Raw genomic sequence first — 25,933 nt, forward strand, 5'->3', positions numbered from 1 at the left:
GCTCAAAGTTGTGAGCTATTTTTGACTCGGTGATCGAGATCGAGATCGCGGTTTGTCACCGAAAACTCAAATCCGCCGTTCCATCACCATCTTCCACTTCCCTCCACTTCCCTCCACCTGACCTCGCAATCATACCTGGTGAGAAATTTGGTTCCTAGCCATGCATCCTCACATGCACATAACAAGGGCACTCGTGAACACTATGATTCAACTGCCCCACGGCGATGCCAAACGAAACATGATGCGACCACCGATTTGATTCATCGACCAGCCGGACGAGATCTGTTAAGTAATTATTGCGGCAGTGGCGGTAGCAACAGCCAGGTGGAGTGGGGAGAATATGAAAAGTTTCAGTTACCGTGTCTTTTCTTACCAAAGACTACATCGAGTTAAGATGACTAAGACCGACGGTCCATCTTGGCTAGTCCATACCCCGATGGTCAAAGGTCCGGACTGGCTGGGACTACTACTACTACTATACATTCATTTCGCCCTTTCCAACCGAAGTGAAGTGACGGTACTTGTACTTGTCGAAGATTGAGCCCTTCGGTATATCGGCTCACTACGCGAGTTAGTTGCTGATTTTCGATCGTTTTCCTGTTTTTTTTTTTTCCGAAAAGAAAACCCTCCTTCCTGATGCCTCCGACGTCATCTTCCCGATAACGAGAGACGCGATTGAAATTCATCCGGGGATGCTGAGAAGGAGAGTTCTTTGCGAGATTATTGGTAAGAATCGCATATATACACATACAATCGCTTTGGGGAAGATTTATCACGATGCATATCGTCTGATCAACTGTCCGTTTTCTTTCTCTCTTGCATTCGCATCTCATCGACCGTCGAATTCTGGACATTTTGTTTTTCCGTAGTGTCGACGATCGGGAAATCGAGTGATAACATCTTCGCTTCGATCTTCAGTGGCAAGAGAAGTGCACCTGTCAGCACATAGACTCGACCCAGCCCCTCGACGCACCGAATCGGACGAAGTAGGAAAACATTCAACTGTAGACGACAGCGATGCCCTTCCAAGGTGCTTTCCAGACAACGTTTGTGGGCACCGTCATCCGGTTCGTTTCGGGGAACAAGTTGCTCAGATATCACGATGAGATAGATGTCCCTGAACGATATACCAAAGAAGGGGTGGAGAGACGCAGGAACGAGAAGAAAGGACGGAGATTCTCAGCCGAAGAACTGGGTGTCAACGCAACCTCCAATAACAGCGAAAAGCAGGGGCACGAAGAACGAGATCAAAATCAGAACGCGAGTGCCAACCCGTACGGTGTGAAGCCCGATCCGACAGGGACGAACATGAACGGGATAAATCTCGCACAACCTATCGACGGGTCGGATTTCGAAGCTGTATCCGCGACGAACAGCGATCAAGGCGGTGACGTGCGAAGAACATCTTCCGATGCGACCATCGTCGAGAGGCGCAACGGTGAAGGGAAAGAGTCGACGGAGAACAAGGAAGGGAAGAAAGCTGGAAATGCCCAAGAAGCGGAAGAAGGGAGAAAGAAGGACGAAGACGATGATCCTAACCTGGTTCATTGGTATGGTGATGACGATCCTGAAAACCCGTAAGTGTTCAGCAGTCGACCTCAATTCATTTCCTGCTCGCTCCAGCGATAGCCTGCCTTGCTGAGCATACCTTCTATTGCAGGTACAACTGGTCAACGGCCTACAAGTCGTTCGTCGCTTGTCAAATGTCTTTTTTGACATTTGCAGTATACATCGGATCCTCCATCTACTCGGCAGGTCTCGAGGGTGTCATGGCGCAATTCACAGTATCTCAGACAACCGCTTTGGTCGGATTAACAGTTTTCGTTCTTGGCTACGGAGTCGGCCCAATGCTTTGGTCACCCATCTCCGAGCTTTCCAATGTTGGAAGAATGCCAGTTTGTGGGTGTCCTCGCGGTTTTTCGTTGAGATGGAACTGACTAACCAGTATATTGCGACGATTTTAGACATCGGCACATTGTTCATCTTTGTCGCTTTGCAATTCCCCACGATCTACGCCAATGTTAGTAAAGCGGACCTGATGTCCTGATTTCTTGCTCACGCTCTCGCTTTGTAGAATATTCACACTCTTCTGGCGATGCGTTTCCTGGCTGGTTTCTTCGGTAGTCCCGCACTTGCTATCGGTGGCGCCACGATGGGCGATGTGAGTGTCCTGCTGTCAAAGATTGCACTGGTGGCCGACCTGGCTGACACAACGTAGATGTTCTCGCTCAAGCACTTGGCTTATGCTATTGGTGTTTGGGGTTGTGGTGCTGTCTGTGGTCCAGTAAGCTATGTTCTCTTCCTTGCGTCACCCATCGGATACTGATTCTCGTGACTTGCCCAGGTACTTGGTCCTCTCCTTGGTGGGTTTACCTTCCAGGCAAAAGGTTGGACCTGGCCACTTTGGTGAGTCTAGCTGTATCTTGCACACACTCTCGGCACAATATACTTACATAGGTTGCAGGACTCTTACCTGGCTCTCTGGTCTTTGCCTCGTCACTTCCGCCATCTTCCTGCCCGAGACTTCTGGCAAGAATGTGAGTGAATTCATGGTCCAAAGGTCGGCTGTATTGACCATGTCCTGCTTTCGCAGATTCTCCACCGCCGAATGGTGCGACTTCGAAAAGCTACAGGAAACCAGGACCTGAAAACTCAGGCGATGATCGATAATGCCGATATCACACCTGGCCAGGTGGTCAAAGACACTCTGTTCCGTCCTTTCGTCTTGCTCTTTGACCCAATCTTACTCGTTTTGAACATCTACATCTCGTTGATCTACGGTGAGTATGGTATAATCCAATCAGCTGAATTTCCGAAGCTCATCGAATTTATTCAGGACTCCTCTACGTCTGGTTCGAGTCATTCCCTCTTGTCTTCGTCCAAGTTCACGGCTTCAACTCTGGTGAACAGGGTCTGGCGTGAGTGTCAATAGAGTGGCAAGATCGGCGCTCGCTGACAATGACCTGATGCGCTTCTATGAATAGTTTCCTCGGAATCTTCGTTGGATCATGGCTTGCTTGTGCCGTGTTCTGTTGGTACATCCACGTCTATCTTGAGCCGATCTTTGACAAGAATAGTGAGTATCCGCGTTACTCCCTCAACAAGCCTTCCTGTTGCGATGATCATAACTGACTTGTCGTTCGAATTTAGACGGTGTGATTCCCTGCCCCGAGATCCGACTTTACCCGGCTCCCATCGCCGCCTTCTGTATCCCCATCGCTATGTTCGGTTTCGGCTGGTCGGGTCAATACGAGAGTGTCCACTGGATCGTACCCATAATCATGACGAGCTTCTTCGGAATTGGCGCATTTATTCTTTTCCAGACAATCTTCGCATACTTTGGGTGAGTCCCAGCTCGTTTCCCCAACAAGAAATTCATAGCTGAAGAAAATCAATGCCCCTCCTCCCCCTTACGCAGCGACGTATTCTACACGGAAGTGGCATCAGTCTACACCTTGAACGATCTCTTCAGAGCCACGTTCGGTGCCGGGTTCCCCCTCTTCGCTAACGCGTTGTTCAAGCACTTGGGGATCGGTGGTGGATGTAGTTTGCTGGGAGGTATCGCATGTCTTTTCATTCCCGCTCCATTCTTGTTCATCAAGTAGTGAGTTCCGCCGTAAAAGCTTTTCGTGGAGTTTCACGCAGTCGCTGATGTTTCGTCGTGCGATTAGTGGTCACAAGATCAGAGAGAAAAGTAAATTTGCTTCGAACAAGAGTTAGTCAGTTAGAGGGAAAGCCGGAGGAGGAGGATGTTAGACATTAGAATGGCGGAGCGAGGAGATGGGAGAAATGCCGGCGGCCACAATGCCTCGGTAACCGACGATCAGAGCGCCACACGCTACACAACCAATACAACCTATATAATTAGATCACTTCGACAATGTTCTCTCTGCCCATATCGCATGTAGCCATTAACCTGTCCGCTTGTCCAGCCAACGCACATTCTTCTGCTGTAGGTCATCACGCAGGAGCAAGAACAGAGTGCATTGAAGAGTGGTGCTTTTGTTATTGTACTACTTTGGAAAGACGAGGATTTCCGATGTAACGTGTTCTCAAATCGACCATGCCAAAGAGAGATGTCAATGCTATATGATTCAGTAAGGGAGAAGATGCGAGCGAATAAATAGTAAAGTAAGAAGATGGGAGTGGCTGTTGTTTTGAGTTTTGTTCAACGTATGATGGTGATTTATTTTGTCTTCCTCCCTCTCTGACAGTACAAAAGTCCCTGACCGACGCACTTATCGCTTCGCACCTGTCCTTCTCTTTCCTCTCAACGCGTTCTTGCCCCTCCTCGCTGTCGGAGCCTGGTTCTGCTGTTGACCCTGGATGAACCTGACCAACTCCTCCACGCTCTCCGTGCCTCTCGCTCCGATGTGTGAAATCTCCTCAGCAGTGGGGACGACGCCCTCTGGTGCCGACGCAACGCCTTCTGCCTGACCTTCGACAGGGGGTACCCCGTGTTGACCGCCCGAAGAAACACCAGTACCAGCAGCAGCGGCTGCAGCTGCAGCTGCTACCGCTTGGAGAGCTGCGGGATCGACGATCCTCACACCACCATTGCCACCGCCCAAGCCTTGACCTAATCGCCGTCCTCTGGCAGCAGAAGTGCCTGCACCAGCACCCAGTTGTCCCACACGCTCTCGGGCCAATCGTAATCTCTCCTGAGATTCCTTCTTGACCTGCTCGTTCCTCTCCTTCTGTCTCTCGACATTGTCGAGGACAGCTCGGAGGAGTTCCACGTTCTTCTTTACTTCCTTGGTCTGACCATGTTCCTCACCCAGTCGAGTGGCGAAGATTGCGAGAGCCTGTTCAGAAGTGGACAGTGCAGAAGGCATGTCCCCGGCGAGGAAGTGTGCTTGGGTGAGCTGGTGCAGGGACTGACCGGTCTGGATGTGCGCCGAACCGAAGAGAGCAAGTGTAGATTCGTACGCTTGCTTCTGGAGAGAGAGAGACAGTGTGGTCTCGTTGATAGCTTGAAGGACAACACCAACGTTGCTCTGCACAGAAGAGAACGGTCGTCATCAGTATTGCATCTCGGCCGGGAAGACCAGGACTCGCACTCACCAAAACAGTGTTGATCTCCGGGTGTCCAGGTCCGTATATGACATCCCAGAGGGTCAAGACATGTCTGAAGTACCTCAGGGCCTGTTGAGCATTACCTTCCAGGTTCTCCAGCATAGCAAGGTTGAAGTAGTAACCTGCTGTTTCGTGGTGGTAGACACCCAACGTTCTCTCGGCAACTGTCACTGCTTGTCGTTGCAATCTCAAGGCGGTGGTGACATCGAGGCCCAGAGGCTGCTCGTGATCTGAACCCTCTGCAGAAGCTGCTACTTGCTGGATTTTGACGCGGGCGAGTTGGTGAACGGCTTGAGAATACTGGTTGTAGACCGATGCCACCTCGGGGTGGATCACGGAGTGGATGTTCTCGTAAAGTTGGAGCGCTTCGAGCATGAACTCTAGTCCAAGGTCGATGGAGCCTCGGTTGATGGTGTTCCGTCCAGCCTCGAGAATCTCCTCAGCAACAGTGACCTGGACAAGAGTTACGCCGCTCAGCTTCTGTCCGCAGCTCAGTTGCTGAACGGAAGACAACTCACTGAAGGGGCGGTCGACTTGATGATAGGAACAAGAGTCAACACATCCTCAGGCTCGAAGACTGTGTTTCTCTTGGGTGCCACAGTCTTGACCTTCTTTTTCTTGTCCTTGCCGTTGACAGACTTTTCCTCCTCACCGTTGACAGAAGCGGCCTCAGCTTGCTCCTTGTCGAAAATGTACTCCCTCTGAGCGAGTTGGAAACCGACTCGCATGGCCAATTCTCTGAGAAGCTGCTTCTTCCTCAATCCCTGAGTCAAGAAGGTATCATCCAAAGTCCACCGGAATCGTTGTTGGACTTCTTCGATGATCTGCTTCCGCAACACTTCAGGAGTCAGACTGACATACGCAGGCTCGTCCTCGTGGTCCGACACGCCGATCGGGTGGAATGTAGCCGAAGGAGATGAATTCACAGAAGAGCCCAGCAGACAATTGAGGTAGTGAGAAACGGCGAAAGTGACAGTCTCAGGTTGGAGATCATTCAGGAGGGTTCGGAGAATGTGCTTGCTGGCTCGGAAAACCATTTCTTGGATGACAATGTTCTTCAAGGAGGCGAGGTGGCCAGTTTCAGACTTCTCCTTGCCATCAGGACCAGCGGAGAACTGGACGATGGTGGAGGCGAGATGACCGAGATAACGGATGTTGATACCCCTGCCATGCAAGTGCTTGGACAGAGATTGACCGTCCATTAGACCCGAGGTGTTTCCGGTCAAGACATCGAGGACGACAGCAGGGATAGCGATGGATCGCAAGAAGACGGAGGCGTCTCGAACAGCCTTGACGGATGGATCGGACTCATCGTTGATGGCGGCGGGAAGGAAAGTCTCGTCGGAGTCCTTGGTGGGCACTTGCTCGACAAAGGCGTCGGGGTTGAATCGAAGCTCGAATTGCTTGATATCCCCGATGACGGAGGCGTCGACTGGCTTCTCTTCTTCGGCTCGGTGAGCAGCAGCAGCCTCCACAGCGGGATGTTGCTCCTCCTTCGGTGCGACCGCCTCGGCAATCTCCTCGGCCGCGGGTGGCTCCCCATCAACCTTTTCGGAGCTAGGGCCAGCCTCACTCGAAGCCTCAGCCTTAGCCTCCTCATTCTTCTTGGCTTGAGCCTTGTCAGCAACCCCTCGAGCCCATCGCTTGAGCTCGCTCTCCCAGAAAGTCTCCAGAAGCTCCGGTCGGAGCATGACCAGTCGATGAGGGTATGTGGGGCCTTGAACCTCGTTATCAGCGTCCGGACCGACAAGCTTTCCCTCCATGTCCTTCTCCAACCATTCAACATCAACGGGACAGAGTCTCTGAGCGTCAAGAAGGTATCGCCTGCCATCGGTGCCTCGAAGTCCCTTGACCTCTGCGCTGGCGTAGAATTCGTGCTCCTCGCCCTTGCCATCCCTCATCTTGTGTGCGGCAAGTCGGTGTGCCGTTCCAATTTGGGCCATGAGCTTGTGGGTGGCCGCATCCCAGTGAATGGTAGTTTGTCGTTCCGAATCCACACCGTAGATCATCATTGGGTTCTCCGAATCGAGGTCGGAAACCTCAGCTTCATCGTCACCAGCGTTCTCAGCAGGAGGCTCGGAGGTAGCAGAAGTAGGAGAACCGCCCGACACGTTGACCCAATCCTCCTTCTTCTCCTTCTTGTCTTCGTCGTTACCCGTAGGAGCAGCATCCTCGTCATCTTCTTTTCGTCTGTTGGAGAAGATACCCGGTAAGATGCTTTGACAGATCCAACGTCTACCTTGCCAGTCGACGATGGTGTGGCCGAGCATGTACAAGCCATCGACATCGAGCTTGTTGAGAAGCCTAACGCCAGCGACGTCCTTGCCATGAGAGATTCGCATAGCGGCATCACCTCCAAGGTGGGAGTAAGCGTCCAGAGCGTCCGAATCACCTTGAGTGATGAATATATTGGATTGAAGGTACATGTGAGCTCGAGAGTCCTCAGCAGGGTTGATAGGAGGGATGTCACCTCGCTGTGATTGCTGTCAGCTCCTGATTGATCAACATAAGCTACTAAAACTCACAGCGACGCTCTGGACAGCTCGTATGGCAGCCTGGTCAAACTCCGCCCAAACCTTTTGCAGCATCTTTTCTCGGAAAACCCTCTCCTGCATAGAACCCCTGGGCAGCTCCCTGATGCCCTGAATTTCCTCATTCCAATCTCGAGCAGCATCTACACTGTCAGCGCCGAACGCACCGGTGTGAAGGAAGGCCAGCTGAGTTCGAAGTACCTCGGGAGCGGTAGCTGGTTTGGGGCTAGTAGCCAGCCAGGGATAGGAAGGTTCAGCCTGGGGAATAGCAACGGTGGAGATAGGGTCCAATGCTGGAGGCTCGGCAGACAGAGGGGCGAGTTTCGATAATCTTTCTGAAAAGATCGGGGAAATCGTGTGGAGGAGGTCGATGAGAGAGTGGGTAGGGGCGGGAATGGAGCCATCGGCAGCGGGTCGAGGAGCAGCGTCGAACTGGTTGACGTTGGATTTCGAAACATACCATCCTCGCGTCGAGCAGATCACGGTGACAGTCTCGCCTTCCAGAAGAGCGATTTGGAGGTAAAGCTGGTGACCGAGTTGTCGAAGGTGAGGGGGAGGTGGGTTGAAGGGAGAGATCTGTATCGTCTTGACACAAGGAGAGACTTCCAAAGGTGGTTGAGAGACAGGTAGAGTTGCGAGGGGAATCGAAGCCCATTCCGTTTTCCAGTCAGCGAAAGCATGAGATTTGTCATTAGAGACAGCGCGCTTGACTTTGACGAGCTCCTTCTTTCCACCCTTGCCCTTTCGTCCACTGGGAAGCTCCACCTCGATCTCCTCGTAGGTCGTCTCCGCGTTTGGCGGAAGGAGACCGTCTCGAACGGACTCGAAGATGGTAGCTCCAGACTGAAGGGCAAGTGGAGTGGAGGTAGTATTGGTCGAAGTACCGGCGGGAGCAACGAGTTCTAGCAAACGAAGCACAGATTGTCGAGCTGTGAACTCTCCATATGGTTCTAGCAGATCATATTCGTCAGTCAAGCTCAGTCATACCTGGTGCGATGACGAATACTGACCTTTGACGATCTCCAAAACCCTCTCCTGATCATCCTCAAGATGAGCGAAAGCATCCTGCACCTCCAACCATTCGTTCAATCTCTCGCCAGCTCGGATCTCGCTGAGATCCTGCTTCTTGCTGAACACCTTTCCTCTGCCATCTTCGGCGACTACAAATGGGAGACGGAGGGAATAGGGTCCGAGCCAGTAGGCACCAGCCCAGTCGTTTATGAGAATCTTGAGATCTTGGATGGTCTCAGTGGGCTGAGGATAGAGAGTGAGACGGTTACGAGGTTCCGTAGAATCCTGTGATTTAGGTACCGTCCTGGGACACGACGGAGAAGGGATCCGGACTGTGACAGGAGGGACTGGGGAGGATATCAGCGACTGTGTTGCATACGTCCACAACAGAAGCTCTGCTCACGAGTCACAGCTTGTTCCTCGACTTGGCCGTCACCGTTGAGCTGGCCGACTTCCTGCTGGACCTCTTCTCCGTTCTGTCGACTCTCAGTCTGTTCTTGCGCAGACATGGTCGAGGAAGGGTTTGGGTAGTGGGACTGAACGAATCAGATGGTCGATTATGTTTAAGAGTGTAACCAAGAGTGATGCGCTGAGCTTCGATCTAATCGATCTCCCTACGACTCTCTCTCGCTTCTCTGACTTTTTCGAAAAGATCAAGGACACGTGGTTCGGATTTGGTCCCGACTTTTCCCGACCTTGACCCCTAAGCTATTTCTAATTCAAACTCGTTGACCATTACGATTTTATCGACGTTAGGCGAACGGATAATAGTCATCGGCCGCCCGTTTTCTAATCGGAGTTGTCCAGCCGGCCAACTGACCTAATGGGCCATTACGAACTCTGAAACAGAACGTCACAACCTCCACCAGACGAGTCCAAAACAGCTTTCACCAGGAATAGACCCTCTCCCCACCATCTGTTGTCATCATCACTCGCCCATGAATACGTAGTAGCCCTTTCATTACGTCCTCACCTCGCAAAAATCTCTGTGACAATGGCACCTCCTTACACCCTCACTCCCGAACAGACCGTCAAAGCAGCTGAGCGTCAAGCTGCTAGATTGGCCAAAAAGGCGGCGAAGGCTGCGGGGACGTCACAGTTGACGCCGGAGCAGAAGCTAGAGGAGGAGCGGAGGAAGTTTCTGAAACGAGAATGGATCGATTTGCGCTCTGCTTCGACGGAGAATGGTGGGAGCAGGAAAGTAAGGATAGTCACTTGGAATGTGGGTCTCGAGATTCATGACTTGGTATGTGTCTCCTACTGATCAAGATTACTCTTGTAGATCTTGGCTCAAACCCTTGTTCGTAAGCTCATCCTACCACATAAACATGTCCGAGAATTCTCATTGATATCGGCAAAACAGGAAGGGAGCTCTTTCCCGGCTCAGACTGTCTGAGATGGTCCGAAAGAAGACCGTTGATGCAAGCAGAACTGGAACATCACTCAGCGAACGATATAATCTGCTTACAAGCGAGTTTCATTGATTGCCTTTGCGTCCGAAAGCGGGCGTTGAGTGCTCGATGCTGATCTTGGATTTGGCACTTAGGAATGCGACAGACTGCCTGACTACCTCTCGTCACTTCCCAAGCACTCTCACGTCAAAGGTTCCGGGCCCGGAAAGCTCCATGGACTTGTCATTCTCTACCGCAACGATCGGTTCTTCGTGAGGGGTACCAAGCTGGTACAACTCGACCTGGAAAGTGTAGCTACTGTGCCCACGGATGAAGAGGCTAGTGATGAGAAGCACCAGGATATACGAAGACGTAGAGGGGGAAGCAGACAAACGAAGAATGTGGGATTGATCGTCGCTTTGGAAGAATCGAATGCGGTAGGCAGAGGTGTTGTAGTAGCAACGACGCATTTGTGAGCTTGACTTGCCCTGTGTGGCGATGAGAGCTGACAAATGCTAAACAGGTTCTGGCATCCTAAGTGAGCAAGATCATGTCACCAGCGGGGAGGTCGTGCACGGTTGACAAGCTGATCATCAATCAACAGATATGCTTATGAGCGAGTCCGACAATGCATCATTCTCTTACGGACGATACGACAGTTTCAGCAAGACAATAATTGTATCACTTGGCCAGTAGTTTTTGCTGGCGGTAAGCTTTTCCGATGACGCAGAAGTTGGCTGTGACACTGCTGACTTTGTTCCCTTCAGATCTCAATACACAGCCTTCCGAAGCTACATATCAATTATTGGTAGCGCCTCACAAACCGCTTCACTCATCTATGATCGACGAGATCAGATCCTCTCGACTGGTTCACGACAGTGTGCAGAAAGTCCCCTTGTCGCGAGACACATCCATCCCTCAGCCACCGTCCATGTCTGGGACTGGCGCCAACACACCCAATGCCGTCGCTGCTACCGAATCCAAGGTCAAAGATGACGATGAGGACGAACTTCCTGATTCCAACGAGAAATCGATAGCTAATACTCGAGCGCCAGAGGAGAAGGACGGGATGTCGACGGCGGAACAACTGGTAGCTCTGGTCCAACAGCTGCTTCCGAATGAGGGGGCAAGGAGCGCATATGGGTCCACGAGCTGGTCCGGTGGGTCGACCGATACAAACATGGAGAGCTTCAGCCGCCGTGGCGGTTTCGTCCCTGGACTAGATGCTGAGGGAGGTGGTGAACCTGCCTATACATGCTTCACGCCGTTGTTTCGCCTTACATTAGGTGAGGTTTTCCTCCACTGCTCGCTTACTAGAATTGTCGGCTGATGCTTTCACTGCCATTAACAGATTACCTGCTTATCCTGCCACCGGTAGATGGCGGAGCGCGAGCCTCAGTGACAGGTCTTCTTGCACCACCACGGACAGAGCAACTTGGCGAGGGTTTACCGAGGAAAGGGATCTGTGCAAGTGATCATCTTGCGATGGGATGCGAAATCAGCTGGTAGCAGCGGGGTTGCATGCATTACTTGGTTTTTGATCAAGATCGTGTCAGTGCACGTGCACACTTGCAAAGCGCATCAAAATAGTAGACAGCAGTAGTAGTGACTCACCCAGCGATCGTTCGGAACAGGTGGAGGTCGGTGGAGGGATTGATCATCATCAGCGGATTCAATGACGGGGAAGGTGATATGCCACTTCCCTCCTCCCTGCTGTTAGATCAGCACTGTACTCGACTGCATGTTACGTTCCGTCCAAGCAAACATATATTACAACTCCAGATCATTTGTCTTGAGGACCATACGCACCTTCTGCCGAAGCTCCATCGCCAAAATGCCAATGCCAGACGAGAGCGTCCATCCCGAAGCTACGGGATTGGCCAAGCATACGGTCGATGCCCATCAGAAGGAGGAGGGCATCGTGTTTTGGAGCGGATGGGTATGTCACAACATTCTATCACTCCTATACCAACTGGACGTCCGCTGTGGCTATTGCAACGGGTGGTGCTGATCGTTACATTTCTTGGTCAGTTTTGTCCTTTCAACCAGGTATGTGTTCTGACACTTCCAGCCCAGATCCCTCAATACTGGAAGTGGAATCAAAAGATCAGGCTCTCTGGACTATGGTACCCCGACTGCCGGGGCAATCTTGCTGTCAAGCTCATAGTCTCTTTCCACTCAGCGAATCTGGATGGCCCTCGAAGAACGCAAGATCCCATACCGATATCACGAAGTGAACGTGAGTGATCATCGTCGAGTGGATGAATACCTATCATACAACGGCTGAAGCGACCACGATTGTCGGTAGCCGTACAAGAAAGAACAAAAGTTTCTCCGGCTGAACCCACTGGGTTTGGTCCCCACTCTCGAGATCAAGACTTCGCAGGGGAGCAAGGCGCTTTACGAGAGTGATGTGTTGGTGGAGTATCTGGAGGATCTCTATCCGGCCAGTGATGAGCATCCGTGAGTCTTCTTTTCCCTAGCTAGCCTCTGGCCCCTCGACCCTCCCTCGTTCAGTACGATATCAGCTTCATGTTCTCATGTCATCAAAGGCGAGGATCTGGGACCATATATGGCCTTTGTGTGTATCGAGAACTGATCGCAAAACCGCTCGCACAGCTCGATCTTCCCTTCTGACCCATATGAGAAGTCGTGGGCTAGGTTGAATGTCCAGCACGTAACCAAGGTCAGTCAACAATCGCAGACCAACCTCAACATTTCCTCTTCTGCCGTCCCATCAAACAACGCTTCTTACTCAATATCCCAAGCCAGCTCCACTGACGTATTCTCCACATACGACCAGAAAATCCTCCCTCAATATTTCAAACTCCAACAATCACAAGATGCCCCCTCCCAATCCTCCGCTCTTCAAGCTCTTTATGACGGTCTTCGCACCCTCAGCTCGCGCGTCAAGGGCCCGTATTTCGCCGGAGAACAGTTCACAGCGGTGGATATGAGCCTGGCGCCTTTCGTGAGAAGGTTCTATATCCTGGAAGAGTATAGGGCCTTCGATCATAAAGCTGTAGGGGAGGGATGGGAGGGGTATAAAGATCGGTTGTTGGGTGAGTCCCAGTCGAGTCGAGTCGAGTCGTACACAATCCCACTTGACTGGTTACTGGTTAAGATTGCTCGTGACTTCTGTTGTTGATCATATTCTGCTTTTGTGTACTGTAGCCCGCGACTCACTCAAGAATACAAGTTCGGATGATGAACACTATTTTGAGCTCTTGCAAAGGTCAGCGATGGGTTCCCAACTATTCCAGAATCAATCTGAATACGTTCCGACTGATCCGCTCTCACCCGCAGATATCTCAAGAACGAGGCTCAGTCCGAAGTCGCAAAAGCCACACGAGGCGGACAGAGTCTGCCTTAGGCCCGAAGTTCGTGCATGTAGCCATAGAACGGGGACCTCTGAATGCCCGAATATGAAGGTCTAGTATGAAAGTTCTCCCCTCAATGCAATGAAGATGATATCGTTGTGAGATGAATGCAGCTGTACTCAGAGACGAAAAGCCAGACACGCTGTATGATCGCCTCTCCCTGAACATTGCACATAAACCATCCATGACAACTTTGAAATCTCTTCTCCCTTTGACAGAGTTGCACTTTTACGAACGACTGAAAATACTAACTGGCCAACAACGAATACGCTAACTAAATACTACTGCTTTCTTCCTCGAAATACTTTCTCCACTGCGATAGCTAATCATACTCCGCTGCCAGAGCAATGATGCATCATCTCGACTACTAACAACTTCTCATACCGCCTTGACATCCGTCTCGACGCCGCCATCCTTATCGTTCCCACTACCGTTGTGATATTGCTCGTGACCATATGACCCGTAGTGACCGTAATCGGTAGAGTCGGGCTGGATGAGATCGTGGACGGGGACGTCGACAAGGGAGTCGTAGGCGGGGAAGAAACGGCAAAGCAGGAGGTAAACGAGGATAGCGACTGGGTGAGATAGAATTGGTTAGTCATATTTCGATCGAGGTTTGAACGAATGGGCAGAATGTGAAAACGATACTCACTGAAGTCACCGGCAATGTTAGAAACCATGTAGATATACCTGACGTTTCCGATGGACACCGTGCTGTTGATGGCATTGATCATTCCCGGCAAGTTGGGAGCGATAGCGATGGCCAAAGCGATATATGCCCTCCAGTTCCAACCCTTTGAGAACCTGTAGATACCGTCTGGCTTGTAAAGCTCGTAGATGTCGACCTTGCTCTTCTTGACAAAGAAGAAATCGACAGCCATGATCGCCGCGATAGGTGCCAAAACGATCGAATAACTCGACATGAAAGTCAAGAAGTCGGCAGCGGTAGCCAAAACCTTCCAAGGCGCGAAACCCCACACTCCGACGGTGATGGCGATCAATTGACCTCGCTTGATGTCGATGTATTTGGGTGCAAGAGAGGTCATGTCGTTGGCAGCGGAGATCGAGTTGGCGGTGATATTGGTGGTAACGTTTGCGAGAGCCCAGGCGAGCGAGGCAAGGAACATGGCAGCTCGACCACCGGCAGAAGTGTCCCAAAGAGCCTAAGGGAAAGGACGATCATCAGTGGGGCTTCTTCAACGGTCTCGAACAAGAGAAGCCACTCACAACAACATCATATGGCTGGTAGTAGGATCCGGCATCACCATATACGAAAGCACAGCAAGCCGCGGTGATGGCTGCGAACACGCTGAGAAGACTGAAGAGTAAAGGCACAACGATGACTTGGATGTAGGTGGCATTGGGCGACTTGCAGTATCGTGAGAAATCTCCGATATTCAAACCTGGACAATTAGTCTGTTAGCGGCGTGTTTAGGCGGTCGCGATGGCTCTTTGTATCGAGGCGAGGCGCATCTCTGAACCATGCTGAAAGACCTCAACTCACTGAGTGTGGCCCAAGTCCCTTGACAAGCAGTGACGGAAGTCATAAACGCGATAAATCTGGCTGCACCCGGAGCAGCTCGGTGGGCAGGGTTCGAGAGTGCATTAGAAGCATTGCCTCCCGCTTTGACAACGGCCTAGATAATCGTCAATGGCGTCAGTGAGTTTTCCTGTACTGCGTGGGCATTTTGGCTTTCGGACCACAGGCGGACATGAGATCACTGACCCAGATGAGAGTACCCAAAGCGACCACAGGCACAGCAATAGCCTTGATGTTGAAAACCCACTTGAGCTTGGAAGGGTGAATGAACACGAAAGGCAATTGGAGAAGCCTGCGAGTCCGGACCGTCAGTCATGGGAAGCAGCGAGTTGTATTTGTCGAAGGCGGTGCTCACCAGAAGAGGAAGAATGACAAGAAGTCGCCTGAAGTAGCACCTTGACTGGCGGGAATGGTGTTCTTGAGCCGAGCATATTGCGGCCAAATCGATCGGATCATCAGTGTGACGAAAACACCACCACTATTCAACGATGTCAGCTCGCCAGGACGGGAAAAGTAGACGCTACGACTTGCACACTCACGACCAGGAGTTGATAGAGAGCCAGAAACAAGCGATGACCATACGAGAGAAGACGACGAATTTGGAACCCCAGTAACCGAAGACGGAACGGGAGGTGACCGCGAAAGGTGTGTGGATCTTAGCACCGACGTAACCGTTGGCTGGGAATCGATCAAGTCAGCCTAGCAGATCGATTTGGCAGATACACGCGAAGCTAGATACAACTTACCGGTGATGACGACCGAAACCAGGAAACCTCCGACAAAGATGGCAAGACAAGATTCCCACCATGTCAAGCCCAGACTGACGAAACTGGCTACGGTCGCCCATGTTCCTGGGTTGATCAGATCGGAGATCCAGTCTGCATTGTCAGATATAGGTAAGCGGTCGGTTCCGACGAGAACCACTCGACAGACATCACTGACAGGTGAAGAATGTCCATGAAGTCCATCTTCGGTACTCGTAAGGCGTGGGATCCATGTCTGTGTTGCAACCATGAGTTCAGCTACGAATTCTTTTCCCGGTTCTGCTATAGTTGTGCTGAAGAGCTAGACACTCACCCTTGTTACTCCAGATCTCCTCAGGAGCGATACATGATTCCTCCTTTGGCAAGACCCACGCGGACGTGGTCGTCGCCCTCTTTTTCAACGTCGTAGCAATCGTCATCTCAACGGTCGCGCAAGGTATCAGACAGCTCTTCGGTGCAAAGAAGAGCTAGGGAGAAGAATGGTTTTTACGTGGAGATGTCGATCTGTCGATCACCCTGTCGATGAGATAGACCTGACGTTGGGATTGATTGCTGTTTTGATATAAGACACGATACGATGGCTATCAAAGACCTGTCGGACGAGTTGAATCCAGTGGAGCGAAATTGTCAATTCCAAAGTAACCCAAGTCATCCAAACCCACCAACCCAAATTTCTCTGATGTTCTGGTTCCACATTCTCGTTAAACATACGGTAGTTCGCTTCTTCCGCATTCTCCCTATCTCTGTCTTCTTACCCTGTGCTGCATGTCACTGCTGCTTGCTGGGAGCAATGTCCAACGACCGATCAGATCGGATAGTAACCCCTGGAAAAGATTGACGTATATACCCTTTCAAGAATAGAAGACTGATAAGGAATCGACCAGGTGCCAAACGAGAGGGTTGCATGTGGGTGAGTCCCTTATCTCCAGCGAACCATAACCCTGTCTTCCCTCTCTTCCCCCGTGCTGTCATTTCCAAACCTCGCTTAAACTAACTTACACCAACCAACCCTTGATATCTTTTCCTTCAAGCGACTCCTCCCAGCCAGCACTGCCACTGCTATCACTGCCCTTCTCACCGCTCGTCTTGGCACCATCGCCGTTTCTATGCACTTTACGGAAACTTTCCACATACTCTCCTTCTAACGGGACCGGCCAAGCGTGAGCACAGAGATACGGCATATCTGAATCAAACACAAACGCCTATCGTCAGCCATCGATTCATCCTCCTTGCTTTCCGGTCAACGAGTCATCCTTTCTTTCCTTGCTTCTTCTGATGCATACAGACGGGACCTCCCGCCAAGCTTGCATGCGTTGATAAGCAGTCTGGGCCAGTAAGACAGCGATCTTCGGCCCTGCTGATCAAACTGACCCGACCATACCATGGCACGTACTCACCTCCTGTCCTGGGTGTCTGATCCGGTAAACACCATTCGACCTTTTTCCAAGCTGCAAGTCGTTCCGTCTCGATACGCAATAATGTCACTGCTGGATCATCTTTGAAGAACAGGTTGAGGGTGGTGGGAATCTGGACAGCTGCTGAGAGATGGATGAATCGATCGTTGAGATCTAGCTCTGTCAGAAACTCATGTGATGGAGGAAGAGGCACAGGGAAGGTGAACCTGATCCGTCGTAGACCTTTGAGTCAGCTTGTTACCCGGGGATACGACTGTCCAGTGACATACCGGGAGTCAACCGAAGGGTGCGGGAGAATCTTGTACACGTATTTGGGAGCCGAGGGCGACATCGGGGTGAATCGCTTGAAGAGTGATGACATTTAAGGCTGCAGAGATGGGATCAGATACAGGTCGATTCTTCATCTTCATCATTCACCAACCAACTGCACCTGTTCATCCCCCGCTACACGTCGTCCAGGACGTCATGACACCACCGTTAGGGATGATCTATCTGCGCACCCCAAATAGCACGGCTCCAGATCACGTCATAATCTCACGGTATTTCATCCGCGGCCGTATCTGGGTTTTCCCATCTCCTCGCAGATCCATTCGCTTCAAGAGGACTTGAGACCATCTCGCCATGTCTTGCTCGGAAGTGGATGATGACGATGACGATGACGATGATGATGCTGATGATGATGATGATGATCACCATCCGATTCATGTCAGCAAAAAAAGCTTTATACACACACTCTCTTTTCCCACACCAGATACCCATTTCAGAGTCCACCATCAGCCAAAACGATTCATGTCAATCGTTTAGACCTGTTCTGGATCTGGCTACGGCACATTATTGCGCCATGATGGCTGTTCAATACTGCCTGATCCGCGACTGTCCGCGGGACGGTGTTGGACTCGTTACGGCCAGCTGACTGACTGCTACCATGAGAAATGAGGTCGGTTCTGCTATATAAATGCTGAATCACCTCGACCAGGACATCGGATGGTCTCCCCCTCCGTCGCAGACATTCACTCCTGAGCAATCTCTCTTTCTACACAGTCCTCTTCGTTTGATATCCCTTACTACTATAATAATCTGACTATCATGATCGAACCTGTAGAAGCCGAGCTAGCTCAGCCACCCATATACACCAACGAGCAAGAAGAAGCACTGCGCGAAGAAGCCGTCGAGGAACCAAATCACGTCACTCGAATCGCCAGTCGTCTGAGTCACACAGCGACCCGAACTAGTCAGGTCGGCATCGCTCCTGCACTCCAATATGGATCTCAAACATCAACCCTCGACGATAGGACCGGTGCTATCGCCGTGAAGGAAAAGGGCGCAGACGGGCGAACAATCGTTCATTTCGAGGCAGGAGAAGCACCGAGAGAATGGTCCAAGTTCAACAAGTGGTATGTCGTCTCTTGCTTATTTGGTGAATTGAGAGACCAAGTTGATGAACATTGCAGGTACGCAACCGCCACCGCTTCTCTTTTATGTCTCACCGTCGCTCTGGGAAGTGCTATGCCCACAGGTGATCTCCCCGGTGCAGCGAGAACTCTTCACGTGTCCGACGAAGCCATCTACCTTTCCATCACTCTCTTCGTTGCCGGTTTCGGTATAGGTCCTCTACTCTTCGCTCCTCGTGAGTAGGCCATCCTGTCCACCACACCAACCTATGCTACCACGCCGAATGAAAAGGACTGATCAGGTCTGTTCTTCGCAGTGAGCGAAGTAGTCGGTCGGAGACCCATCTATGCTGTGTCCATATTCTTCTATTTCATCTTCACTCTCCCGAGTGCTCTCGCTCCCAACATTGCCACAATGTTAGCAGGTCGCATGATTGCAGGTTTAGCATCGTCAGCACCCTTCACGAATGTTGGGGGTACCATCTCGGACGTTTGGGCAGTGGAGGATAGAGGCATCCCTATGGCTGTTTTCTCTTCTACTTTGTTGTGAGTATCACTTTGCGAGCGCGGCTTCCCCTATTCCTCCCGTCCTGTCTCGATTCCACCACACAACTAAGCCATACGATCTCGTGCCCGATTCCAAAATCCCAACCTGACCTGTGTTACCTGTCTCACAGCATGGGCCCTTGTCTTGGTCCTTTATTCGGTGGCTGGATCGCACAGAGAACAGGTCAATGGCGATGGATCTACTGGGTTCTCTTCATCCTCTGTGGCGCCTCTATTCCCATGACGATCTTCATGCCGGAGACTCTCGCTCCCGTCCTCCTTCGAAAAAAAGCTGCTCGTCTCAACAAGGTCCAGAACGATACTGTCTACGTTGCCGAACACGATCTCCATCGACTACCTTTTGCGGCGACGATGAAGATCGCCCTTGCTCGTCCTATCATCTTCATGTTCACTGAACCGATCATCATCTTCATGACCATCTACCTCAGTTTTATCTACGCTTTGCTGTACGCTACCTTCTTCGCGTTTCCAATTGCTTTCGAGGAAATCAGAGGCTGGGGCATGGGTATGACCGGTGTCTCTTTTGTGTCAATCATCGTGAGTGTCAAGCCAGCATCGAATCCCTCTGTACTGTTCTCTGACACTTGACTGAAGATCGGTATTGCCATCGCCAACCTCTGCATGCCCGTTCAAGAACGTCTCTATCGTCGACACACTGCCAAATACGGTAACACGGCCGAAGCTCGTCTGTACCCAATGATGCTGGGTGCCTGTATCCTCCCACCGGCTCTGTTCATCCTCGCTTTCACATCTTACGACGGGATCTCATGGGTTGGACCATGTGCGGCTGGTGTCCTATTCGGATTTTCTTTCGTCTTCATCTACATTTCTGGTAATTCTGTGAGTTCTCGTCTGTACCCCCAATGACCAATATAATGGAGACGTCATCAGACGACAGTAGCTGAGTCCAGCTTCTACCTTGCAGTACATCGTCGATTCATACGCAAACTATGCGGCCTCTGCCATCTCTGCAAAGAACATGACCCGGTCCCTTATCGGTGCCTCCGTTCCACTCTGGATCACCCAGCTCTTCGCAAGTGTCACTCTAACCTCTCAGTCTACGATGGTGAACAATTGACTTATCTTTTATACCCGATCTTTAGCACAACCTCGGATTCCAATATGCTGGTCTGTTGCTCGCTTTGGTATCAGTCGTCATCGGTCCTATCCCCTTCTTCTTCTTTTTCAAGGGAGGAGCCGTGAGGAAGAACTCGAAGAGAGCTGTCTCATGTTAAGATCGACCCCGTGCTCGTACTACCAAATCATCAGACACAGAGGGTCATGTGAAAAGACCTTCTCTCACAATCTGTAGCTTTGACGGGTAATTCATCAGAAATAATATTCTTTACATCATTGACAATTTAACGTCCTATAATACAAAATGAAATGCATACCGGCCAAAAAGTGATAGCTTCAGGTCAGCTCATACATCGGGTTATGAACGTTGTTTGTTGTCGTTTAGGAGCTGAGCTGAGACACCCAGGTTAGTCACTTCGTCATGTTATTACAGAATATGTTCCGATTCATGGCATAGTAGAACCGACATCGTGCATTATATTATCCTATATTATACAGTTGTGAAACGAAAAACCCTTGTTATTAACTTATACACCAAATCTAATTTGACTTGTACGACGAATCCGTCAAGATCTCCTCCTGTTCCTTCTCGTCTCGATCTCTGAAATAAAGCGCCGACCTGCCTATTGGAGAAAGGACATAACCTGTCATCTCATCCGCAGGCGTCTCCAACGAAGCAGTCCCCTCTGTTGATGATCCCTCCAGCGATAAGACCCCATCTGTCGATCTGATCTGTCCACCTCTTCCGTGATGTTTGGCAATATCCAATATCCTCACTCCGAAAGGTTGAGAACCCTGATATCCTTCCACGTGTCTATCCAACGCTGATCCGGTCGATGGCAAAGGTGGTTTGTCCGATTGGACATCTGAATACGAGTCATTACCCGATGAGGATGATGGAGGCGTTGTGGGTGCCCTTGAATTGACAGTGAAAACCACTGAAAGAGCATATAACTCGGTGACGATTTCGAGCAGTACCCAGAATATATCGCTATGAGTTCGATGGGCCGCAGGCGAAGCGAGGAAGATGATACACATGATCCCTCCGACCATGTGTGTGAGAAGAACTGTTTCCAGGGTGAGGGCTATCATTCGCTTGACCAGGGAACGGGTCGAGTGGAAAGCCGATCTCCGAGCTTGGGAGAAACGATAGACGAGGATGATAGTGAGGGATCCATCGATGAATGCCGATAATCCCATCCAGGTGATGGCGACGGCTTGAGAGGGCACGCCGATGACTCGAGAATGGAAGTCATCGTAGGAAACAAAGGGATCATTGGACCATATCCGGGCGGTGACTGCGAGACTGTGGATGTAGAGTACTGAATAAGAGACGTTTCCAGCTGCAGAGTATCGATTGCGCACTCACGCTATACCAGATAAGAAAGCGATAGTGGATGTCACCCAAACAGCCCATAACAACCAAGGCTGTCTACCTGTCAACTTCCAAGCTCTCCTCCCGAAATAAAGTTGCGACGTGTATGCCATGAGCGGTACCTGTGACATGACACACACATACGTACTCAAGTCAATCGATGCTCTCTTCCGAAACCTCGACACGCTCATTAAGGAACTCACCAGACCATCTTGAACACTGAGGGGCCACCAGAACTGTCCCCAAATGGACTTGTTCTCAATCCCATCGACGAAATACTTCCAACTGGAGGCGAGGATGATCAAGATCTGCAAGGTGCTGAGAGTCCATATCCACAGCACTAAGAGCTTGATCTTCCAGGAATCGGAATGACGACCATAGTACCTGACTACTTGTGAACAGTGGACGCCATACAGTGCCAGCTGATCCAAGCAGGTATGACATTTGATCAGCTCTGTCAGACCATCGAGAGGCCGAGGATGCTATATCACTCACGGCCAGATAGGATCCGAAGAGATATCCCGATTTGGCCACGGGATAAGGGTTATGACTCTGTGCTACCGCGTCCATCTCGATTCATCAGGCATGATTGCGGGGACAGTGAGTGAGTGAGTGTTCGCGGACAAAGAGGGACAGCAGCGATGATGTGGGAAGGGGGCGGAGAGGGAATTACAGATGTGAATCTTATGATGGACCAGAGGAATGCAAGTGCACCTTTCTGCACCATTGATGAAAAAGCTGTATGAGGCGGACGTGAGGAGTGAGACAAGTAATGCGGCATAGAGAAAAAAAGGTGAGAAACATTCCTTAAACCGGTAAAAAGACGCCACCGAACAGTGGTTCTCGTCATCTTCTCAATCGTTTGATCATGTATTTATGGTCAATCGATCCTAGGCTTGGCCTTCCGCTTCTTCTTCTTCTGTCGTTCCATCCCAAGGGCTGTCTGTACGTCAACGCCACGCAGTAGTCACTCTGAGAGTCTGTATACACTTCGTACGTGATGGCTGGAAAAGAACAAGATGGGTATTCTGCATCTTTAGTGTTGTGCTCGGCTTTGGCTGCTCTGGCATGAGACGCCTCTTGCACGGTGGCGCGAATGTCCGCTGCTCGGACCGGGTGAGTAGTAGCGCTGAAAAACCCTGGTTGTAAAGTCATACGAAAGACGCGTGCGTACATCCAGGAAACCTCGACAGCCGAGCCGTCCACATGCCAATGCAGGAAAAGACACAATCATTAACAGGGCCACTGAAAGAGCATAGATGCATCCGCCCAGACCTCGGCTTGAAGATGCAGTAAGTGGTGACTCGATATTGCGTGAGCGAGAATTCAGAAGAAGGGTGGACTAACGAGGTGACTACCATTATTATTACTCTTTCGTCATGTCGCCGATCACCAAAGGGACGGACGGGATCGACGCGTGCAAGGGAACAAACATCACTGATCCAGCCAATTCTTCTCGGATACATAGGGGTCAGTTCACAGTGATCGCGGTCCCGAAAGAAATGATACACATGCAGTCTTTTCGAAAGCGACACATCCCAGGAGACCTGATATCAGACTATTACGAGCATGAGAGCGGCCTCCGCGAAGACTATCTGAGAGGTTCGCAAGGAGGCAGGATTCACAGGAGTAAACGTCAACATTACGTAATGAGCCCGTTTCCTCCGTTCGACTGTAGTTCGGCCGCAGTCGATTGGCTTGAGTATGGTCATTTCGAGGTGTCACCGACATCCTGCGCGTGTTTTTGAATGTCGCGGAATGATGTTTGTATAGATCTCGAAGGAAGCCGAGAGTAGAGCAAGGAGACGCATTACATGATAGACCATGTCTGCTTGAGAGGAGAAGGAGACCAAGGGATATGAATCGATTCGAGTGAAGTCCTGTTAGGTTCCGATCCTATAATGGTATCGGGAGGCTGGGTACGAAGAGGGATATCTGCCCTGTTTCACGGATATGACAGCAGCGCTACCACATTGCCTACGTATGGAATGACACGTCGTTGAAGTGCACCGTGGCGGTGATGGACACGATAAGTGGGTTTTCGTTACCTTGCAAATCAAAAGGCCGTTATCGCAGTTCCGGCCGCAATTTTGTCGGAGGCTTAGCTAGTGTCATTCCCTGAGACATGATAGCGCGTGAACTCTAGTTATCTTACGAGTCTTGTACTCGTACTGTACCTCGTTACTCTGGTCAACAACACCGAGTCATGTCTGCAGATAATCGTCGAGGTAAGTTGTGACGCATCAGGAGCACAGCTATCCGTCGACTCGATTCCACACGGATACGAGTCTTGTTCGCCTGGATTTTCTTTTTCTCACTCTCGCCACCCACCCACACTTGAAAAACAAAACGATGTGGTTTGCACTCCTTACAAATACATCCATCGCTTTACTTGCTGGTGCTTGGTTATCTCAAAAGCAAATCTCTTGGGACTCAGTAAGACCCAACATGGCCACCAAACCTTTCGACATCTTCACCAAGCATTGTAAGTGGGTTGCATAGCAAACGGTCGTCCAGCAGAATAAGATTAATCCCAATTCGGTGGTTGTAGTTTCTGCTCCCCGTGTGGGGACGGATATTCACCTGCATCATCAGGTCTCGCTGCTTTATCCAGATCTGAGCATCGCTGTCACTCAAGATCGCCGTTTCGACATCCATCGATATGCCAAGGGAGTTCCAGACCTGACCACTATCAAGGAGACGGACGACATACCTTTCATGAGATTGACCCAGTACAAGCCTCCAGCAAGGAGAAGGGATGGTGACGGGAGCACCCTCGAGAGAGTGACCTTTGGTGGTTGGGATCTCACCTGGAGGGACACCTCTTTCAAGCTCATAGCCGTATCCGTGGGTAACACAGTCAAAGTCGTGTGGCGAGAAAAGAGACTTTTCGAGCTAAACCTCTACTCTTCAGTGGATAGAACCACATATGGGATCGCGCACACAATGGCATATCCTCACGGCGGACCCAAGTGATGCAAAGAAATTGATTCACGCTTGTAGTGCATTCTGCGCTACACCCAGGAACGTCATCTGGGTGTTCGAAAGGGGATCCTGGCGGTCAGAATCGTCGCTTTGGGAAGCTGTGCAAAAGGTGCGCCTTTTCCGTCGATACAGCCAGGAGAATGCGACTTTGTCAATTCAGCTGATCGTACGGATACTGCAAAGGCATCATGGGATGACGTGGTGATCGACCAGGAACTCAAACGAAACATCCAACAAGACTATCGCTCTTTCTTCAGCGCTGAAAACATCTTCAAGGAACTGGGCGTTCCATGGAAGCGTGGTATGATCTTACTCGGGGTGAGTATATGTGACTACTCTGCGTACGTGGCAAGCGCGTACGAAGTTGACACCGTTGGTAGCCTCCAGGAAACGGAAAGACGATCAGTCTCAAAGCCATCATAAAAGAAGCCGACGTTCCAGCGCTGTACGTGAAATCATTCAGAGGTAAGTGCTTCAATCCCGAGGATCTAGAGAAAGCTGAAAAGCCCTTCGTATAGCTCAAGGAGGAGACGAGGAAGGTGAGTGGAATAGGCATTCCAGAGCAGTAATTATCTAGCTAACAACTGCGTCTTTCACTAGGTATCCGAGAGATCTTTGATCGCGCACGTAGTGAGGCGCCATGCGTTTTGGTCCTCGAAGATCTCGATTCGTTGATCACCGATAAGAATCGAGCGTTTTTCCTCAACGAGGTGGACGGTTTAGAAGATAACGACGGTCTTCTTCTGGTAAGTTCGAAGATGGCTGTTCACTAGCTAACGGTCAGATTGGAACGACAAACCACTTTGACCGACTTGATCCGGCATTGTCCAACAGACCATCAAGATTTGACCGAAAGTAGTGAGTGATCAGCTTGCGCTCGAATGTATACTTTCCACTGAGCAGGATCTTTGTAGCACGTTCCCAAACCCCTCACGTGCCGATCGCAGAAATTATGCTCTATACTGGCGCAACAAGCTTCGCACGAAGCCTCACCTGGAATTCCCTGACACATTGTTGGAGGAATTCGCCGATGGTACTAATGACTTTTCGTTCGCCTACATGAAAGAGGCATTGTGAGTTATCATCAATCGACTTAGGTGTCTGCTGACTTCTCAGATAGTGTCTCCACGTTGTTGGTGATCGCCAGCAAACAAATGGACTTGGCATCGACCTCACCGTTCCCGACACTTTTGCTCGAGCAAGTCTCTCTGCTGCAGAACCAGCTTGCAACCGGTGGAGGAGGTATGGCATCCTCTTGGGCCGCCGCGAAAAGTAGCAGCGGGATGCAACCAGGAGGCGCGCATTTTTTCCGCCACATGATCGTGGGCGATGGCGGTCAGATACAGGTTGACTAGAAGGCGATCTTCCAATCAACTCCTAACCAAGCCTTATCACGGGTGTGAGAGGATACGGAGAGCTGCAGTCGTTTC

General features: G+C 50.8%; 9 protein-coding genes across 9 annotated transcripts; 5 read left to right on the forward strand and 4 right to left on the reverse strand.

Moving 5' to 3' along the window:
* Positions 1-1,017: 1,017 nt before the first annotated feature.
* Positions 1,018-3,720, forward strand: IAR55_001331 (uncharacterized protein; the record flags this gene model as incomplete). The annotated part of the gene is made up of 13 exons (XM_066944458.1): positions 1,018-1,577; positions 1,661-1,899; positions 1,965-2,020; positions 2,075-2,161; positions 2,219-2,284; positions 2,345-2,406; positions 2,465-2,537; positions 2,594-2,780; positions 2,837-2,918; positions 2,985-3,076; positions 3,151-3,343; positions 3,419-3,604; positions 3,672-3,720. 13 exons carry the CDS (start codon positions 1,018-1,020, stop codon positions 3,718-3,720), a joined length of 1,932 nt encoding a protein of 643 aa, XP_066805659.1.
* A 518-nt stretch (positions 3,721-4,238) lies between these two features.
* On the reverse strand, positions 4,239-9,127 carry IAR55_001332 (uncharacterized protein; the record flags this gene model as incomplete). The annotated part of the gene is made up of 6 exons (XM_066944459.1): positions 4,239-4,997; positions 5,065-5,529; positions 5,595-7,550; positions 7,602-8,557; positions 8,618-8,965; positions 9,022-9,127. The coding sequence occupies 6 exons, from the start codon at positions 9,125-9,127 to the stop codon at positions 4,239-4,241; spliced, it is 4,590 nt and encodes a 1,529-aa protein (XP_066805660.1).
* Positions 9,128-9,612: 485 nt separating this feature from the next.
* Positions 9,613-11,518, forward strand: IAR55_001333 (uncharacterized protein; the record flags this gene model as incomplete). The annotated part of the gene is made up of 8 exons (XM_066944460.1): positions 9,613-9,840; positions 9,901-9,922; positions 9,982-10,088; positions 10,165-10,481; positions 10,533-10,547; positions 10,614-10,717; positions 10,777-11,295; positions 11,361-11,518. 8 exons carry the CDS (start codon positions 9,613-9,615, stop codon positions 11,516-11,518), a joined length of 1,470 nt encoding a protein of 489 aa, XP_066805661.1.
* A 325-nt stretch (positions 11,519-11,843) lies between these two features.
* Positions 11,844-13,382, forward strand: IAR55_001334 (uncharacterized protein; the record flags this gene model as incomplete). The annotated part of the gene is made up of 8 exons (XM_066944461.1): positions 11,844-11,948; positions 12,041-12,058; positions 12,192-12,248; positions 12,318-12,472; positions 12,629-12,695; positions 12,813-13,071; positions 13,184-13,244; positions 13,316-13,382. 8 exons carry the CDS (start codon positions 11,844-11,846, stop codon positions 13,380-13,382), a joined length of 789 nt encoding a protein of 262 aa, XP_066805662.1.
* Positions 13,383-13,767: 385 nt separating this feature from the next.
* On the reverse strand, positions 13,768-16,112 carry IAR55_001335 (uncharacterized protein; the record flags this gene model as incomplete). The annotated part of the gene is made up of 10 exons (XM_066944462.1): positions 13,768-13,964; positions 14,042-14,552; positions 14,617-14,792; positions 14,894-15,026; positions 15,116-15,221; positions 15,285-15,407; positions 15,469-15,607; positions 15,676-15,807; positions 15,872-15,928; positions 16,007-16,112. 10 exons carry the CDS (start codon positions 16,110-16,112, stop codon positions 13,768-13,770), a joined length of 1,680 nt encoding a protein of 559 aa, XP_066805663.1.
* A 576-nt stretch (positions 16,113-16,688) lies between these two features.
* Positions 16,689-17,469, reverse strand: IAR55_001336 (uncharacterized protein; the record flags this gene model as incomplete). The annotated part of the gene is made up of 3 exons (XM_066944463.1): positions 16,689-16,876; positions 17,091-17,314; positions 17,378-17,469. The coding sequence occupies 3 exons, from the start codon at positions 17,467-17,469 to the stop codon at positions 16,689-16,691; spliced, it is 504 nt and encodes a 167-aa protein (XP_066805664.1).
* A 725-nt stretch (positions 17,470-18,194) lies between these two features.
* Positions 18,195-20,301, forward strand: IAR55_001337 (uncharacterized protein; the record flags this gene model as incomplete). Its single annotated transcript, XM_066944464.1, has 7 exons — positions 18,195-18,502; positions 18,560-18,735; positions 18,817-19,045; positions 19,177-19,603; positions 19,661-19,906; positions 19,992-20,099; positions 20,170-20,301. 7 exons carry the CDS (start codon positions 18,195-18,197, stop codon positions 20,299-20,301), a joined length of 1,626 nt encoding a protein of 541 aa, XP_066805665.1.
* Positions 20,302-20,683: 382 nt separating this feature from the next.
* IAR55_001338 (uncharacterized protein) lies at positions 20,684-22,088 on the reverse strand (the record flags this gene model as incomplete). Its single annotated transcript, XM_066944465.1, has 4 exons — positions 20,684-21,449; positions 21,513-21,640; positions 21,722-21,940; positions 22,014-22,088. 4 exons carry the CDS (start codon positions 22,086-22,088, stop codon positions 20,684-20,686), a joined length of 1,188 nt encoding a protein of 395 aa, XP_066805666.1.
* Positions 22,089-23,966: 1,878 nt separating this feature from the next.
* Positions 23,967-25,858, forward strand: IAR55_001339 (uncharacterized protein; the record flags this gene model as incomplete). The annotated part of the gene is made up of 10 exons (XM_066944466.1): positions 23,967-24,003; positions 24,070-24,365; positions 24,433-24,612; positions 24,687-24,821; positions 24,884-24,968; positions 25,022-25,042; positions 25,104-25,213; positions 25,288-25,361; positions 25,418-25,576; positions 25,624-25,858. 10 exons carry the CDS (start codon positions 23,967-23,969, stop codon positions 25,856-25,858), a joined length of 1,332 nt encoding a protein of 443 aa, XP_066805667.1.
* Positions 25,859-25,933: the final 75 nt, after the last annotated feature.

This window comes from Kwoniella newhampshirensis, chromosome 2, assembly GCF_039105145.1.
Source record: "Kwoniella newhampshirensis strain CBS 13917 chromosome 2, whole genome shotgun sequence".
NCBI classification, from domain to species: Eukaryota; Fungi; Basidiomycota; class Tremellomycetes; order Tremellales; family Cryptococcaceae; genus Kwoniella; species Kwoniella newhampshirensis.